The sequence below is a fragment of the Pelodiscus sinensis genome, chromosome 1 (genome assembly GCF_049634645.1).
Source record: "Pelodiscus sinensis isolate JC-2024 chromosome 1, ASM4963464v1, whole genome shotgun sequence".
NCBI classification, from domain to species: Eukaryota; Metazoa; Chordata; order Testudines; family Trionychidae; genus Pelodiscus; species Pelodiscus sinensis.
Genome location: NC_134711.1, coordinates 2959246 through 2977094, shown reverse-complemented (window position 1 = coordinate 2977094; position 17849 = coordinate 2959246). Strand labels below are relative to the sequence as shown.

At 51.1% G+C, this 17849-nt stretch overlaps 1 protein-coding gene across 1 annotated transcript in view; it reads right to left on the bottom strand.

Annotated features, from left to right (window-relative positions):
- The window catches only part of NET1 (neuroepithelial cell transforming 1), a 59762-nt gene extending 46561 nt beyond the window's left edge, over positions 1–13201 (bottom strand). The window contains exon 1 of the mRNA XM_075925038.1: positions 12986–13201. Coding sequence (XP_075781153.1) covers positions 12986–13122 — 137 coding nt within the window. The 5' untranslated portion in view covers positions 13123–13201. The remainder of the gene's footprint in view (positions 1–12985) is intronic.
- Between the last annotated feature and the right edge of the window lie 4648 nt (positions 13202–17849).

Below are 17849 nucleotides of genomic sequence, written 5' to 3'. Positions count from 1 at the left end.
TTCTAGCAGTCAGAGGTTTAGAGACCCAGGGCATGGAGCTATGTCCCTGTGACCATCTTGGCTAGCAGCCATTGATGGACCTGTCCTTCAAGAACTTACCTAATTATTTTCTGAACCCACTTATACTTTTGGCCTTCATGAGGTCTGCTGGCAATGCATTCCACAGGCCGACTGTGCACAGCATGAAGAAGCGCTTCATTAGGTTTGGTTTGAACCTGCTGCCTATCCATTTCCTTGGGTGACCTGGACCTGCGCTCCCTGCAGGGCTTCCTTCTGAACTATACAGGAGCCCCTGCTGAGACGCTGCAGGGAGCACGGGGCTAGCAAGAGTCCCCGCACTGGCCCCTGGCTTCCTGCAGGGCTTCTACTTTTGAACCAGTGTTTGAGCCGACCAGACTCTTGCTACAGCTCAAAGGTAGAGGCGCCCTTATAGACTAATCAAATAGAAATCCCATCGACTATTTGATTAGTTAATTAATCTAAATTTAACATCCTTAATGTATACAGTGGCATGGTCTTATCTGTCATTTCGTAATGGTTCTTAACACTCTGGCAGTTGTTGCACACTGAGTTGATGTTTTCAGAGAACTATCCACACCACTTCTGTCTGTCTCTGGCCAGTCTCTCAATAGTGCCCTAAGTGTGATTCATGCTCTTCATTTCCACTTCAACAGTCCGACGCCATGTTGTCTTGGGTCGTCCTCATTTCTGCTTCCCTTCAGGGGTCCAGCGCACAGCAACCTTTGTGACAGAGCTTCCATCTTTCCTGAGCACGTGCCCAATCCATCTCCAGCATCTTTTCATAATGATGGTAGTCATGTTGTCTTGTTTGCACTGTGCACGCAGGTCCTGATTTGAGTTCGTAACGTTTCGTTGCAATCTGTGCAAGCGTACCCGTTTCATACATGGTACGGTCATTCCAGAACCCAATTCTGGTCTTAATCTTGGCGCTCAGGACTACCATCTTCATGTCCGTAGCTTCATTTCTGCTTTCACCACTGGCAGTCATACAAGTCACTGTAAGCGACTGTGGAAGGCCGTCACACATGAAGGAATTCTTTGTTGCTGTTTCCGTAACAAAAACTTTTTCTAGGTCAGGATTGTTAGCCTTGGAAGATCGGTGTGCATGCTTAGTCTGGCTCCTCCCCCCTTGACCTTTCCGGCTTGGTTGAACCTACCAGGAGCACTAAGCTCCTGCCGGCATAGCTCCCGGGATCATAAGAACACGCAAGCTGCCCCGCCCCGACAAGGCGCATGCACAAGGAGCAGATTTTGTGCATATAGTTGGATTATACTTTCCAGCCACGCATTAGTTTACAGTTATCAACATGGAATTTCATCGGCTATTGTCTTGCCCAGCAGTAAAGAACTGAAGTTAGCTTACGGTTGGCTAAAGCGATGTGTTGTAAAGACACTAACTAGCAGGCAAAAGAAAGGCCTTGAAAGGGAAGAGTTCTAAGGCCAGAAGGGATGACTAATGAAATAAGAGATGAGTCTAAAAAGTGGCCTCTGACTGACAGGGCTGAGTGCAAAGGTTTTTAAATAAGAGAGACTATGCCTTACAAAGAGTCAACATGGACTTTCCCATCCTCGCAGTTATTTCCAAAGTTAGGGCCTATATGAATCCAAAGGAAAAGGAAAAACGGTCAGGAAGAAATAGGGAAGAAAGGAGATCTAAATCTCATCTGAATTAGGACTGGAAATAAGGGTGAACTGCCTTCAGCTAAGAACTAACTAATATAAGATAAGTAACCAGCAATAACTTGTTTGTTAAAGGGTCTAAAGAAGTAAATACCTCGAGAGTTCATTGCTAATACCTGCCTGATCACACTGAAGTGAACTCTTAGGTCTACGCACCCCAGGGTTTCATCTGCTTGCAAGCATCTTGATCAAATGCTAATATGTTTTGTTGCCATTTGAATGTAGTAAATTGCTTCTCCCCAGGAACCAGCATGGGTGTAGAGCCACCTCCCCTCACGCCCCGCTGCCTCCTAACTCGGGGACTGCCTGTAATATGCAACCACTTAGGTGAGGAAGTAAAGGCAATGCTGAATAGCTGTTTGTGCAATAAACTGACAGCCAGAATTTTTGCATGACCAGGTCTTGATAAATGGCAGCGAAATCTACTCGCCAGCCCCGCACTGCGCATGCGCAATACCCGCATTGCGCATGCGCGCCCCGCTGGTAAAGGGGGTGACCAGCTGAAATCTGCTCGCCACGGGTGAGTAGATTCAGCGATATGTCGAGCCCTGTGCATGACCCTCAGTTCAGTCACTGTCTTTTCCCCATCAGTAATAAAATGAATTTAGTAATATACCCTCTCACCAGGGCGTCCTATCCTGTACACACACAGAGTACAAAGCTCCTAATGCAGAGGAAATCACACAGACATGGCTTGCAAAATGGGCTGGAATCTTCTGAAGAGCGTAAATGACTCAGGAGCACAATCCACACTGAAAGTCAGTTGGGCTCTCACAAAAATCTCACATGTTGAGACCCGCAGGTGTAAAGTGAGCAAACACAGTAACACGCATGGAGTGTCCTCACCAACCAAAACATGGACATCATTGCAAAAAAAGGTCTCATTTGCAAAAACACTTTGATTGTAACCTTACGTACTGATTATGCAATAGCAGAGTTTTGTCTCAGTGCCACAACCAGAAGGATTTATGCTGGAGCCACACAGCAGAATGTACTAAAGATTTTCTTTTATTTATAAGTTTAGACGTATGTGATCAACACCCCATGCCTGGCTACATTCTTCCTCCCCCGCCCCCAAAGCGCTTAGGGTGGTTAGCGCATATTTCTATCCTTGGCTTAATTTTCAGGTTACCTTTGCAAGTCACCTTTAACTGGTGCCAGACAGTGTGGGTTAGAAAGAAGCTGGTCATAAGAAAGAATTGTCATGAAAAAAATAATCATGCGATGGGGAAGGGAAAGAAGCTATTTCTACCACTATGTTTAAAAAGGTGGTTTTTGTTTTTACACTGGAAAAAACCTAACTACACTATCTCTTATTAGTAAAAATCAAATGAAATCCACATGCAGTCCAACCGCTGAATGTTTAACATAAACATTGTTCAAAGTACAAGCAAGCACAGCAAAGAAAACACCGAGCTTTTAATTACTCTAAAATATCAGCATCACTGTCTTATAGTGACACCCAGTGGAAGAAAATTTAGTTGCACCCCCTCTTTTACACAGTGGCCAAACATTCACAGCAAGCACCCTTTCCTTAAGTAACATTAGGTCTTTTTGTAAAGTCTCGCATTTTTAATTGCATGTTCTGAGATTCTCTGTATTCTAGTTACACTAGTAGGTTTTTCACCCCCTATTTAAGTTGCACTGCTTTCTATTTATTAATATAATCAGAGAGATGCATCATGACAAAGTAGAGGGCACATTCCAAACTATGTCTTTTCAGTACAGTTTTTTTTAAATGTTTAACTTCCAATTCAGATATTTTGGCATTTCAGCCATTACGTTCCTGGTTGAGAGAGGGACCAGCCAGTGCTGCTACTCATAGTACTAGCCTTCACGCAGTACACAATCAACCTGTGGAACTCCTTGCCAGAGGATGTTGTGAAGTCCGGGACTTTAACAGGGTTCAAAAAAGAGCTAGATAAATTCATGGAGGTTAGGTCCATCAATGGCAATTAGCCAGGATGGGTAAGAATGGTGTCCCTAGCCTGTTTGTCAGAGGCTGGAAATGGGTGACAAATGAGGAATCACTTGAGTCCCTGTTGTGATCCCTCCCCTGGGGCATCTGGCATTGGCCACTGTCAGCAGACAGGATACTGGACTAGATGGACCTTTGGGCTGACCCAGTACGGCTGCTCTTATGTTCTAGTCTAAGAGCATCTAGGATTGAAAGGTCTTTTCCACGAGATATTGCCCATGATGTTGAGGATCCTCTGAGGTAAGTGAGAGGTGCCTGGATATTTATTCTTGTACAGGAAGAATTCTGAGTTGATGTGAGTAGAATGGCCATTTGGGAAGGATCCTGGGCTTATCCTTAAATTCACAGGACTAAGATATTCTAGCTTCAGCCAGGATAGTTTTACCCACCCAGAGTTTCACACCATTATAAAATGGCAATATGTTGCAAGCCATCAGTAATACACTCACCCTAAGAATATTTTTAACTGTAGCATGAACAGATTATGCAACGGGCTGTTGTTGACAACAGAACAGGAATTCTGGGTTTGGCCAATGGTCCATCTAGCCCAGTAACCGGTCTTCTGACAATGGGAAATGTCAGACGCTTCAGAGGGAATTAACAGAACAGGGAATTCTGAGTGATCCATTTCCTGTTGCCCAGTTCCAGTGCCTGGCACTCAAAGGTTATGTGGCACTCAGACAATCCGTTATGTCTGTAGAATAGTGATAGAAATGTAGCCATGTTAGTCTGGGGTAGTTGAAGCAAAATGCAGGACAATGTAGCACTTTAAAGACTAACAAGATGGTTTATTAGATGATGAGCTTTCGTGGGCCAGACCCACTTCCTCAGATCAAATAGTGGAAGAAAGTAGTCCATACAACCATATATACCAAAGGATACAATTAAAAAAAATGAACAAATATGACAAATCACATTGCAGAACAGGAGGGGGATGTGGGGGGGGGGAGGAAGGAAGGTAAGTGTCTGTGAATTGATGATATTAGAGGTAGGGAGAGTGGGATGTTTGTGAGTTAATGGTATTAGAGGTGATAATTGGGGAAACTATCTTGGTAATGGGTGAGATAGTTCAAATGTTTGTTAAGTCCTTGTTGGAAAGTGTCGAATTTTAAAATGAATGACAGTTCAGAGGATTCCCTTTCAAGTGCAGATGTAAAAGGTCTTTGTAGCAGAATGCAGGTGGTTAAGTCATTGAGAGAGTGTCCTTTCTGGTTAAAATGGCAAGAAACTGTTTTCTCTTTGTGATCTTGTCTGATATCTGTTTTGTGGGCATTAATCCTTTGGCGAAGTGTCTGAGATGTTTGTCCACTGTACATAGCAGACGGACACTTTTGGCACATGATAGCATAGATTATATTTCTGGATGCGCAGGAATATGTGTTCTTGATCTTATAACTCACTTGGTTAGGTCCAATAATGGTATCAGCAGAATGAATATGTGGACAAAGCAGACAACGGGGTTTGTTGCAAGGGAAGGTACCAGGGTTGGTATTAGTGTGGTATGTCCTGTGGTGGTTGGTAAGAATCATCTTGAGGTTAGGTGGTTGTCTATAGGAGATTATGGGTCTGTCTCCCAGAGCCTCTTTGAGTATGGTATCCTGTTCCAATATAGGCTGTAGTTTATTGATAATGTGTCCGTCCGTTATGTCTGTGACCATCTTGGCTAATAGCCATTAATGGACCCATTCACCAAACACTTGTCTAATTCTTTTCTGAATGCAGTTGTAAGTTTGGCACTCTGTGACCCCGTTGACTGCATATTGTGTGAGTTACTGTTTTTTGGTTTTAAATCCACTTGCCTATTAATTTAATCAGGTGAGCTCTAGCTCTCGTGACATAGCTCTTCCCCATTCACTTTCTCCATAATGTAGGTGCTTTTACAGACCTATCCTATCCTTCTCAAGTCAGCTGGTGGTTGCACTGACCACTGCTGTCTTTCTAATCTCTCCTCGTACAGAAGCGGTTCCGTAACCTTAATCATTTGCTGAACTTGCCTGTACTTTTTCCAATTCTAATATTTTTGAGGGCAACTAGAACTGCATGCAGCGTTCAAGGTGTTTTGTTAGTTGCTCTTCAAATTCTTCCTAGGCCAGCCTAATGACAATTGGCTTGCCAGAGTTTGTGCGCCTTTCTAATTTCACTTAAATTCCAGTTCTGAAAGGACACCTTTTTGCCTTTATCCATCTCTTTTACTCTGCTCTTTAGCAACACTCATTTTTTGTACAGGTTGGACCTCTCTGGTCCAGCACCCTAAGGGGATTTGCTAGACATGGGGAGGCCCTTCCCCTAATGCCTTGTACTGCGCGTCTGCCCCCAAACCTAGGGCCCCAGCCCCCCAGGCCTCTCCAGCTGCCCCCAGCTCAACTGCTGCCAGGGCCGGAGCTCTGCAGCCACCTGGGCCTGCAGCCAGAACTCCCTGGCCACCGAGCCAGGCAGCTGCAGAGCTCCGGCAGCAGCAAGGGAGCTCCGCAGCTGCCTGGCGCCAGAACTGGAACTTCGCAGCTGGGGCCAGAGCTCCCTGGCTGTGGCTGGGTCAGAGCTCCCGGAGGCCGGACCCCTCCCCCTGACTCCTGGATGAGTCACCGGTCCTGTTACCATGCTCCTGCCCCACGGCCAGACCTCCCTGTTGCTGGGCTCTATAGTGCAGGAACATTTGTGATCCTGCTGGTCCACGGATGTTGACAACCTGAGAGTCCCAGAATAGGGAGATGCAACCCATGGCTTTTTTTTAACTTGGGAACAGGTTTTGTTTGAGCCTCTACTATGGTGTATGTAACTAGGCTGTGTGTAGTTTTGCAGGCCTTTCACCTTATGATTGTCTATTTCAATTCCCATTTCGCTAGCTTCCACCACCAGAGCTGCACTGTCAGCACAGCTGAATGGGAATATGTAGAAGCCACCTGGTGTAGTAAATCTACATTTTCATTGTTTTTGAATCAGAAGGTGTGTTTTTAAACAATTCTGTCCTATTGCCAGAACTCTGCTGACATCAGCTGGCAAGATACAAAATCAGGCATGCTGCTTCTTGTTCACAACAAAGAGCAAAGTCCTGGCTCCATGGAAAGCAACTACAAAACTCATTAATTACAAAGGGGTCAGGATTTAATTTTAAAAAATGTAGCATGGAAAAAGAAAATAGATGAAAAAATTTTAATCCATCATTAGATGCATCCAGGTAGTGTTAAAGAGACTGGGAAACCCCTTCAAATTACTGTCATGTTCTCAAAGTAATTTCACTGAAAAATAATCCACAAAGGCTAGAATGCAGGAAGTAGGTCAGTGAATTTGTAATTGAAGTCACTGACAGATTTAATGTTAGACATAGGGTTTATCTCTTTTGCTTCTTCCCTGCAGCAGATGAAGTGAAGTGCTGTGGTGCGTGTCTCCCTTGCCAGAGGATAAAGGATCCCTGAGAGGCAGGGGAGGACACAAACAGGGGAAAGGAAGAGGGAACCAAGGCAGAGAATGGAAGGAGGCTCAAAAGCAACAGGGAAAGAAAACAGACTGTCAAAACTGACAAGACTACTTGGGTGCAATTACAGACTCTAAAATAATTTAAACAATTAGGATTTCATATTCATGATTCAAGTTAAGTGTTCTCTTAAAATAATACAGGACGGTGTGGCTGTAAGGGTTTTTTTAAAATGTCTAGATTTTTGGAAAGCTGCACTGCAAACACTGATTATGTTCACAAATAACTACTTCTCCAGGCAGTTGGAAAGTCATTTTATTTGTTAATGTTACAACCAAGTTAGAGAAAAGGAAAACCTTGCACTGGTGCCTCATTTTACCAACCACCAAATGGCTCCTCCCAACATACATAAAAGGGAAGCTCTGACCCAAGGAGCTAAATCACTAATTTCAGACAAACCACAAGGGAGCAATGTTTCCTCTAATTTTTTCCATTCATGTGCAGAATAATTTTATGTCCACTGAGGCATGGGCAGGTGCACCACCAGGAGAAACACAAACCTAGCTATGAGCCACTAGTGCAGCTGGGCAGCATTGGAATCTCTCCTGAGCAGCTGTACAAGTGCACAGAGTAAAGGGAACAGTGAAAGGGGTATGGCAGGGTCAGTCCCACTCCTCGGTCCCAGACCCCTGTTCTGCCCACTATCCCGCAGTTTAGGGGCCATAGTACAAGTCCCACTTGCCTTTTCTTGGCGTTTGGCCTTCTGTCTCTTGGCAAAACAAAGGGGTGCTGGGGCCAATGCCCCTGGCCAGTCCAGGCTGAGTAAACAGTCCTCCTCAGCCCCTGGCTGAAGTTTCTGGCCACCTGGGGGGCATGGGAGCCTCCAAACACTCCGTGTCAGATCCCCTACCTCCCCCTGCAGCGCTGATAAGAACATACGAACAGCCGTACTGGGTCAGACCAAAGGTCCATCTAGCCCAGTATCCTGTCTACCGACAGTGGCCAGTACCAGGTGCCCCAGAGAGGGTGGACCGAAGACAATGATCAAGCGATTTGTCTCCTGCCATCCCTCTCCAGCCTCTGACAGACAGAGGCCAAGGACACCATTTTATCCCCTGGCTAATAGCCTTTTATGGACCTAACCTCCATGAATTTATCCAGCTTCTCTTTAAACTCTATTATAGTCCTAGCCTTCACAGCCTCCTCTGGCAAGGAGTTCCACAGGTTGACTACACGCTGTGTGAAGAAGAACTTTCTTTTATTAGTTTTAAACCTGCTCCCCATTAATTTCATTTGGTGTCCTCTAGTTCTTCTATTATGGGAACTAATAAATAACTTTTCTTTATCAGCCCTCTCCACACCACTCATGATTTTATAGACCTCTATCCTATCCCCCCTCAGTCTCCTCTTTTCTAAACTGAAAAGTCCCAGTTGCTTTAACCTCTCCTCATATGGGACCCGTTCCAAACCCCTCATCATTTTAGTTGCCCTTTTCTGAACCCTTTCCAAGGCCAAAATATCTGCTCAGCTCCTCCGAGTCTCCTTATCAGTTATTCATTCCTCTCCTCCTCCACTCTCCTCTACCCTCTCCCACAGGGAAGGCTTTTAAAGAGGCCTCATGGCAGCCTGAAATCAGCTCACCTGGCCCTTAATGGATTTATAGCCGCTATATCGACTGCCCCTGATTAGCCAGGGCCCTTGTTTGTTCTTAAGAGCTGCTTCTCCCCCCTTCCATCCATCCAGCCCTGTCACAGGCTACGTCTAGACTGGCATGATTTTCCGGAAATGCTTTTAATGGAAAACTTTTCCATTAAAAGCATTTTCGGAACAGAGCGTCTAGATTGGCACGGACGCTTTTCCGCAAAAGCACTTTTTGCGGAAAAGCGTCACTGGCCAATCTAGACGCGCTTTTCCGCAAAAAAGCCCCGATCGCCATTTTCACGAATGGGGCTTTTTTGCGGAAAACAAATCTGAGCTGTCTACACTGGCCCTTTTGCGCAAAAGTTTTGCACAAAAGGGACATTTGCCCGAACAGGAGCAGCATAGTATTTCTGCAAAAAGCACCGATTTCTTACAGTAGGAAGTCAGTGCTTTTGCGGAAATTCAAGTGGCCAGTGGAGACAGCTGGCAAGTTTTTCCAGAAAAGCGGCTGATTTTCCGGAAAAACTGGCCAGTCTAGACACAGCCAGGGGGTATAAAGAGAAAGGGGAAGGAGGGGGGAAAAGGACAGAGGTGACACCACTAGCATTACTTGGCTGCTAAACTAATAAAAAATCCAATGTAACAGATATTTAAAGCACGAGATAAATGGAGAGAATGAATAAACCTAAGAGCTAAACGGAGAACTTCTTGCAGAAGAGGAGTGTATGGGAGGGTGGGGGTGGGATTTAAAAAAGAAAAAAAGGCAATGACGACTCATACTAGTTCAGGGAGCTGAAGCAAAATGCAGGACAATGTAGCACTTTAAAGACTAACAAGATGGTTTATTAGATGATGAGCTTTCGTGGGCCAGACCCACTTCCTCAGATCAAATAGTGGAAGAAAAAATAGTTCAGGGAGGAGATTGTTCATTCTGCCCTCCCCTGAAAATTCACCCTTTCCTTTCTGTGCTGACAGCCAGGCCCTTATTTTCCATCATGATCACAGTAACTCCTTCATTTCTGACCTCTCTAGCCGCCACATCATCCTTTCCCAGTCTGTGTTCAATACAGCTGCCAAGATAGTCTTTGCCTGCTGCGCTGACCACATCGAACACACGCATTACTCGGAATCATTCCTGTGACTCTTCTGTTGCACCCCATCAGATGTAAAACTTCGCGTCCCCAACTTCAATTTCCTTCACGCCCTGCTCGAGCTCATGCCTCACACTCTCCCCCGCTCACTGATCTCCAATGATGCCAGACTTAAGAAGCGGAGAAACAACGGTTTCTTCTTGCATTGCCCCTGTCTTCATGGCTCAGTTCCAGGAGGGCACTGCGAGTCACTATTTGTCTTTCTAATCTTCCTTGAGGCTAATCTCTTTTGTGAGGCCTGAAAGAAGCCATCCAGTTAATGATAATCAGGCTCTCTGAGGAAAATTTGCTTTTTGTAATAAATCTGTATATAACAGTGCATAGTTGATTGTTTTTTTTCCTCTTCCTTGCCCACTGCATGTGTTTTGTCATCTTACACAACCAATCAATACCTATGTATCTGTACAGCACCTAGTACAGTGATGGCCTGATTCTGCCTGGGGCCTCTGGAGACTGCCACAACAGAAGTGCTATGTAATTTGGATGAAAGCCAGGAAAAAACAGCCTTTCCACAAACTAGTCACAGTGTCTCCTTGTATTCTAGTCAGCCTGCTCCTATCCACCTGTTGTGTCTTGTCTGTGATTGCAAGCTCTTTGGAGCAGGAACAATCTTTTCATTCCGTTTGTTGAAGTCTCCTAAACACCACAATTAGTGGCTCCCATCCTTTTTTATACCACGGACTGGCAAACTCATTCAAAACGGATGGCGGATGGGCACTGAAACATTTGCATATTCATTATGGCAATTTGTTTGTATATTCATTATAGTAACTTTAGCCCATGGTATATCAGGCAAATCAAAGGAGGGAGGCACATGAAAGTTAACAAGAATTTAAAAAACTGCTGCACACACACTTTAAAAAAGCAATAAAATAGTTGCTAATACTTGTTAAAGAGGCCAAAGCTTTTGCCTCAATTGCACCAGAATGAAAGAGGCAGGAGTGAACAGGTGTGACCGTGCTGACACATTCTGCACATTCATATTTTCCTAGGCACTTAATAATGCATAATAATACTGTGTGTGCCACTGGCAGGGAGCAGCTGGAGGCCAAGGGAAGACTCCTGCTGAGCAGGGAGTGAAGGAGGGAGAACGGGATCGCAGGGGCAGCCGTGCTCCACAATGTGCCACAGCCCAGAGAGGGGTTCAGGGTTAGGAACAGCCACACTACGATAATACAAATAATAAATAAGTGTCCCACCAGCTTACACAACAACCTAACGCCTTCATCACTGTCATGCCTCATTTCTGTTACTTTCCTAACTGACTTGGCAAGCCTAGAGGTTCCAGGGTTCAGCGCTGGCACAGATTAAGCACTGGGTAGCGCCACCCTTACTTCTCCACGGCTGGCAGGAGTGCTGCCTTCAGAGCCGTGAGCCTGCCCAGCAGCTGCCATGCTCCGGTTGCCCAGCTCTGAAGGCAGAGAATCTGTTTGGCCCACACAAGGCTGTGGTTCTTCTCCATGGCATTACATTTTAATGATAGAAAAATGTGGATTTTCGCATCTTCTTAAAAACAGAGAATTGTGCGTGTGTGTTTGTTTAATCACAGGAAACTAAGATCCCTGGTAAAAGGGGTCTAATTTATTGCAAATTGCTGGCAAGAAAGCATATTTATTAAAGGTTTATACGTGCTCCCAAATATCTTCATGACGACAGGATAGAAACTTAACTACAAAGATGAACACCTCCCTGGAATAGCATAATCACAAAAACATTGCTGTGGATTATAACACAGACAAATCAACATCACCAAATGATCTAGGGGGGGCGCTCCCCCTTGGGCCCCCCCCCCCCGCAAGCCGGGATCTGGGGGGAGAGGGGCGCTCCCCCTTGGGCCCCCCCCCCCCCCGCAAGCCGGGATCTGGGGGGGGAGGGGCGCTCCCCCTTGGGCCCCCCCCCCCCCCGCAAGCCGGGATCTGGGGGGGGAGGGGCGCTCCCCCTTGGGCACCCCCCCGCAAGCCGGGATCTGGGGGGGGAGGGGCGCTCCCCCTTGGGCCCCCCCCGCAAGCCGGGATCTGGGGGGGAGGGGCGCTCCCCCTTGGCCCCCCCCCCGCAAGCCGGGATCTGGGGGGGGAGGGGCGCTCCCCCTTGGGCCCCCCCCGCAAGCCGGGATCTGGGGGGGGAGGGGCGCTCCCCCTTGGGCCCCCCCCCGCAAGCCGGGATCTGGGGGGGGAGGGGCGCTCCCCCTTGGGCGCCCCCCCCCGCAAGCCGGGATCTGGGGGGGGAGGGGCGCTCCTCCTTGGGCCCCCCCCCCCGCAAGCCGGGATCTGGGGGGGGAGGGGCGCTCCCCCTTGGGCCCCCCCCGCAAGCCGGGATCTGGGGGGGGAGGGGCGCTCCCCCTTGGGCGCCCCCCCCCGCAAGCCGGGATCTGGGGGGGGAGGGGCGCTCCTCCTTGGGCCCCCCCCCCGCAAGCCGGGATCTGGGGGGGGAGGGGCGCTCCCCCTTGGGCCCCCCCCGCAAGCCGGGATCTGGGGGGGGAGGGGCGCTCCTCCTTGGGCGCCCCCCCCCGCAAGCCGGGATCTGGGGGGGGAGGGGCGCTCCCCCTTGGGCCCCCCCCGCAAGCCGGGATCTGGGGGGGGAGGGGCGCTCCCCCTTGGGCGCCCCCCCCCGCAAGCCGGGATCTGGGGGGGGAGGGGCGCTCCTCCTTGGGCTCCCCCCCCGCAAGCCGGGATCTGGGGGGGGAGGGGCGCTCCCCCTTGGGCCCCCCCCCCCCGCAAGCCGGGATCTGGGGGGGGAGGGGCGCTCCTCCTTGGGCCCCCCCCCCGCAAGCCGGGATCTGGGGGGGAGGGGCGCTCCCCCTTGGGCCCCCCCCCCCGCAAGCCGGGATCTGGGGGGGGAGGGGCGCTCCTCCTTGGGCGCCCCCCCCCGCAAGCCGGGATCTGGGGGGGGAGGGGCGCTCCCCCTTGGGCCCCCCCCGCAAGCCGGGATCTGGGGGGGGAGGGGCGCTCCCCCTTGGGCGCCCCCCCCCGCAAGCCGGGATCTGGGGGGGGAGGGGCGCTCCTCCTTGGGCTCCCCCCCCGCAAGCCGGGATCTGGGGGGGGAGGGGCGCTCCCCCTTGGGCCCCCCCCGCAAGCCGGGCTCTGGGGGAGGGGCCGCACCTACCGGCTGCAGGCGGCGGCCTCGGGGGCCCCGGTCCGGCCCGGGCTGGTCTCCGCCTCCGGCGCGGGGGGGCGGGCGCTGGCCCTGCTCCGTCTCCGCCGGGGGGGCCTGTCCCCGCGCGGGCCGGGCCCGCTCTCCATGCCCAGGCCGGGCCCCGGCAGCCCGCGGGGGGGGGGAGGGGCCGGGCCGCGGCAGCTCGGGGCTAATGGCGGCGGCGGCCCCGCAGCGGTTTGAAAATGGCGGCGGCTCCTCCCGGCCAATCGGCGCCGCCGCTCGTTGCTAGGAGACGGCGGGACGGGAGGGACCGAGGGGCGGGGCTGAGGCCCCTGCGGCCTCAGGGGGCGGGGCCATCCAGGGGGCGGGGCTGTCTGGGGAGAGCAGGGGCGAGGCTGGTGCTGGGCGCCCCGTGCTCGGTGCTGCGCATGCGTTATCCTAGACTCATAGCCCCATTGAATCCTAGGGCTGGAGGAGACCTCAGGAGTCATCAAGTCCAGCCCCCTGCCCAAGGCAGGACCAACCCAACTCAATCAACCTGCCAGGGCTTTGTCAAGCCAAGACTTATGGGCTCAATGGGGGGAAACTGAGGCAAGAAGCGGCAGCTCAGGCCTGCTTGTCCAACCCACTGGGCCACACTGCCCCCCCTGGGCAGCTGGCACCCATGGCCCTGCTGCCCCACCATCACCACGGCCACAGCTGCCGCGCTGCCAAAGATTTGCCCATGCAAACTGTGGGGGGGGGGGGGGGGCAGGAAAGAAGGGGCATGTAAGATGCTGGGACCCAGCCCCCTAGGCAGACTGGCGGGATCTGAGGCTCCTCCCTTGTCAGGATCTGTGGGGGAGATGCTTCCCTGTCTTCCCCTCTCCCCCCCCCCCCCCGGCATCTGGGGGGAGGGGCTCCCCGGTCTCCCCAGAATCTGCACCCCAGGGACAGAAAATAAAGGCTTGCTCCCCAAAGCTTGAGAGTTCCAGACCCCACTGCTACGTTAGCACAATAGCTCCAGCCAGCGAGCACATGCCTGTTCCTGGGGATGTTCCAAAAATCTCTCATTGGAGGGCCAAGCTCGTCCCAGGATGAATCAACAGCGCTGCTTGTCATGGCAGTGTAACTGCTGTTCTGCGTTTTGATGTGCTGAAGCTAGTAGTTAGCTGAGGAGATTAAAACCCGAGGAGGGAAGCAGCCGTTGACAGAAGATGCTGCCTGAAAGCCAACTGTAATGGTCTCTCATGCATGAGAACTTGCGCTACTAAGTTCGTACCATGCTGGACTCTAGAGACCATTCATTACTACCTGTGCCTAATGCCCAGGGTTCGACAAATTACCCAATCTTCTCGCGGGGCGAGTAGATTTTAAGCTGGCACGGTGCCGCAGTGCGATCAGCTCACGCACAGCATGCCAAACCGCACGGCTGGCGAGTGGGGCTGACCACCGCTTGCCACGCCCCGCTAATGCCGCTGCTCATTTGATCTTTGCAGCTATTTTTTGCCCAACCACATTTACTGCTACCCGCAGGGAAGGGAATTATGAGCGATGCTGGTTTGTAGGAGCACATGTTGCTCAGCAAAAATTAGGCTCATAGACATTGGTTAGACGTGGGCTGGATTAGAGAGCGGTCTTCCATAGGGATGTGAATGGGTAACCGCTTAACCAGCTACTTGGGAAGCATCACTATGAGGTTAGGGGGCTGGACTTGATGGCCTCTCGAGGTTCTTGATTCTATGATTATTGGGTGATAAGGAGTCCTGTGGCACCTTATAGACTAACAGATGTATTGGAGCATAAGCTTTCGTGGGCAAAGGCCCACTTTGTCAGATGCATGCATTGGACTCCTTGTAACTTTTGCAGATCCAGACTAACATAGTACCCTTCTGATATTGGGTGATGTTTACTGAGTACCAGTTAACACGTACGTGGGCACAGGGCTGCTTCCATTCTGTGTGGAGCAGCCTGCTCCCCACCCCCCACATGGGGAGACTGGGAGAAGGCAAGAGGAGCCCCAGTGCTTCCGGGGGAGGAGGCAGCAATGGCAGCCCCCCACTGGGATCCTAGCTTACTGGTTAAACCTAGTGTTTAACCAGTTAACTAATGAACTGAGATTTTACATCCTGGGGCTTCTGCACGTTTGCATTCAAAATCGGCTTCTTTACACTTCAAGATCATACGCATGGTTAAGTGCGCGGATTACAGAAGATGCCTGTTGGCTTTCAGGATGCCAAGTGACCCATTTTGCAGAATTTACACACTTGGCGCTGTCGGTCGCTTACACATGCTGCCTTCAAAGATTGCTAGCCAGTGGATTCGAGACAACTTAGATCTTTAGAGCACTATTTGAACCCAAAGGCGGGGGGGGGGGGGGTGGGCACCCAGCAGCCCATAGGCCACATGCAGCCCGTGGGGTTCTGTGTGTGGCCTGCAAGATATTGTGTTGAGCGTTGCCCATGAACAGAGTTGCCGGATTTTGCTGGTTTCCCCCTCACGTAGGTTTTTTTCCTGCCCGTTTTACTAAAGGGACACTCATATAAAGCCAGGGCACATGAAGTGAGGGGCGGGCTGATAGCACACAACATCGTGAGAGCCGTGTGCGCCCTCTGCAGCCAATCACAGTGTCGCTACGGTGCAATCGGCCCACCCCGCAAATTCTAGATGCACAAGCGCCGTGAGCAAAACGATCCTATCCCAGGAGCCCGCCTGGGTGGCGACAAACTTACGTCCCACTGGTTGCCCATTGCTGCTGGAGAATGCCACAAATCACTTTGACCAAAGGTGGTGGAAGATTCTCCATCCCTGGCAGTTTTCTAGGAGACCTGCTCTAGGAATTATTTTGGGGATATTCTGGGGTCAGATTAGATGACCCCAGTGGGCTCTTTTGCCCTTGGAATCGACGACGAAAGTCTTAACGTCATCCAGGCTCAAGTGATAGGAGGGCTTTTGTGGCTCAGTGTTTAACGCCATTTCAAAACCGCCTTCTTGTATTTGCTTCTCTATGCAAAGCGCTTGCACTTACTTCCTAGGTACCTCCTCGAGATGAAAGCGAGAGTTGCACCCGAGTGCCACAGTCAGTCATCAAGCTTTAGGTGATGGAAGAGTTCGCCCTGAAAAGCCGCAATGGTGACTCTGCCAAGAGATGCTTACGTGGGTTAAGCTTTTCAAAGTTATCCCCTGAGGTGTCTGGGAGCTGTAAGAGGATCACATCTGTGTTCTGTGGGAACCTTTCACTCTCACTTAAGGAGGATGGATAGCTCAGTGGTTTGAGCATTGGCCTGCTAAACCCAGAGTTAGGAGTTTAATACTCAAGGGGGCCATTTAGAGATATGGGGCAAATCTGTCAGGGATGGTACTTGGTCCTGCTGAGAAAGCAGTGGACCAAACACAAGGTCCTTTCCAGCTCTAGGAGGTAGATAAAACAAAAGACAGGCCTATGCAGCACTTTAAAGACTAACAAGATGGTTTATTAGGTGATGAACACTCATCACCTAATAAGCTGTCTTTAAAGTGCTGCATAGTCCCATCTTTTATTTCAGCAAGACCACGCTAACACAGCTACATCTCTATTACCGTGAGCTAGATAGGTATAGGCTTTGTGGGTTAATACGCGGGGCCCGCTGCCTCATGACGCTTGCGTTGGGGTGGCGGTAACAGGAGCTGGCAGCCAGGGTGAGGGCTCTCCAGGTGAAGGAGGAGCGACTCGGTGACCCTTTGGGGTTATTAGCTGAGCTACCTGGTGGCAAGGCAGAGAGCTTCTGAAGGAGGCTGTCATCTGCCACCCTTGACATTGACAAAGGGGCAGGGCTAACTCAAGGAGAACAAGGATTTAAAAGCCAGCTCACAGCTGTGAGGCTGGCAACCAGGAGCAGCAAACAGGTGAGTTTTGGGAGGAAGTGCAGAGGGCCCCGGGCATCTCTACGCATAGGCCAGTAGCCAATCCCCCCTCCTCCCATGCCCGCCCCCAAAGAAGTGCACACCCACCTCCGCCTATGCCAGGAGGAAAAGCAACTCAGGCAGAAGCCCAGCAGCAGAGTGGGGCTTAAAAGGGGCTTCCCGCTCCTTCCCCAGGGCATGTTACCTGGCAGGGGCAGGGGTGCCCTGTGCCCTCCTGGGCAGCCTCCGGCGCCGCAGCCTGCTTGGGACACTGCCCTGTGCAGCCCGGTGGCTGCCTGGGAGACAGCGCTACACCGGCACCATCCGGCTGTGTCTCTGGGGGGGTCTCAGCACAGCCGCCTCCTGGCCTCTGTCCGGTGGTGCAGACTCACCCAGCCCCTCCCCTGGGGCAAATTCTCAACAGTGGGAACAGGTTGTCAAAGAACAAGCATCACCTGCATCCCGCTGGGATGGCTCCCCCGGGTGTGTGTGCGCCCAGCCCCGGGCAACCAAATCCCCCCCAGACACCCATGCACCCCCTGTACCTCGCCCCTGTGCCCTCAGTTTCCCCACTATGGAGCTGTCCCTGTGAACTCTGAGCTCAAACAAACCCTCCAGGATACAGAGAACCCGGAGCCCGGACTCCGTGTTTCTGGGGAAGCGACAGACCCGGCTCCCTGGTGGGAACTTTCTGGTACATTTCCCAAGAAAGCAACTTTCCTCGCCCCCCGCCCACAGATCGGATCTTCTCTGCTCCCCGGGCGCCCGTTTCCTCTCGGCTTTTCCTTCTCCAGAGCGACGTGCAGGCCAAGTGGGAGACGACTGGGCTGGATTGAACAAGCTGCACATGCTGAGGAGGGAGGAGGAGCAGAGGGAGACTCTGCAGACGCCCATGGCTGGGTGGGATTCATGGCCAGGGGGGTTAATGGCTGAGGAGAGGGGGTCAGTGGGGGGGCAATGAATGGCTGGGTGGGGTTAGTGGCCAGGGGGGTTAATGGCAGAGGAGGGGGGG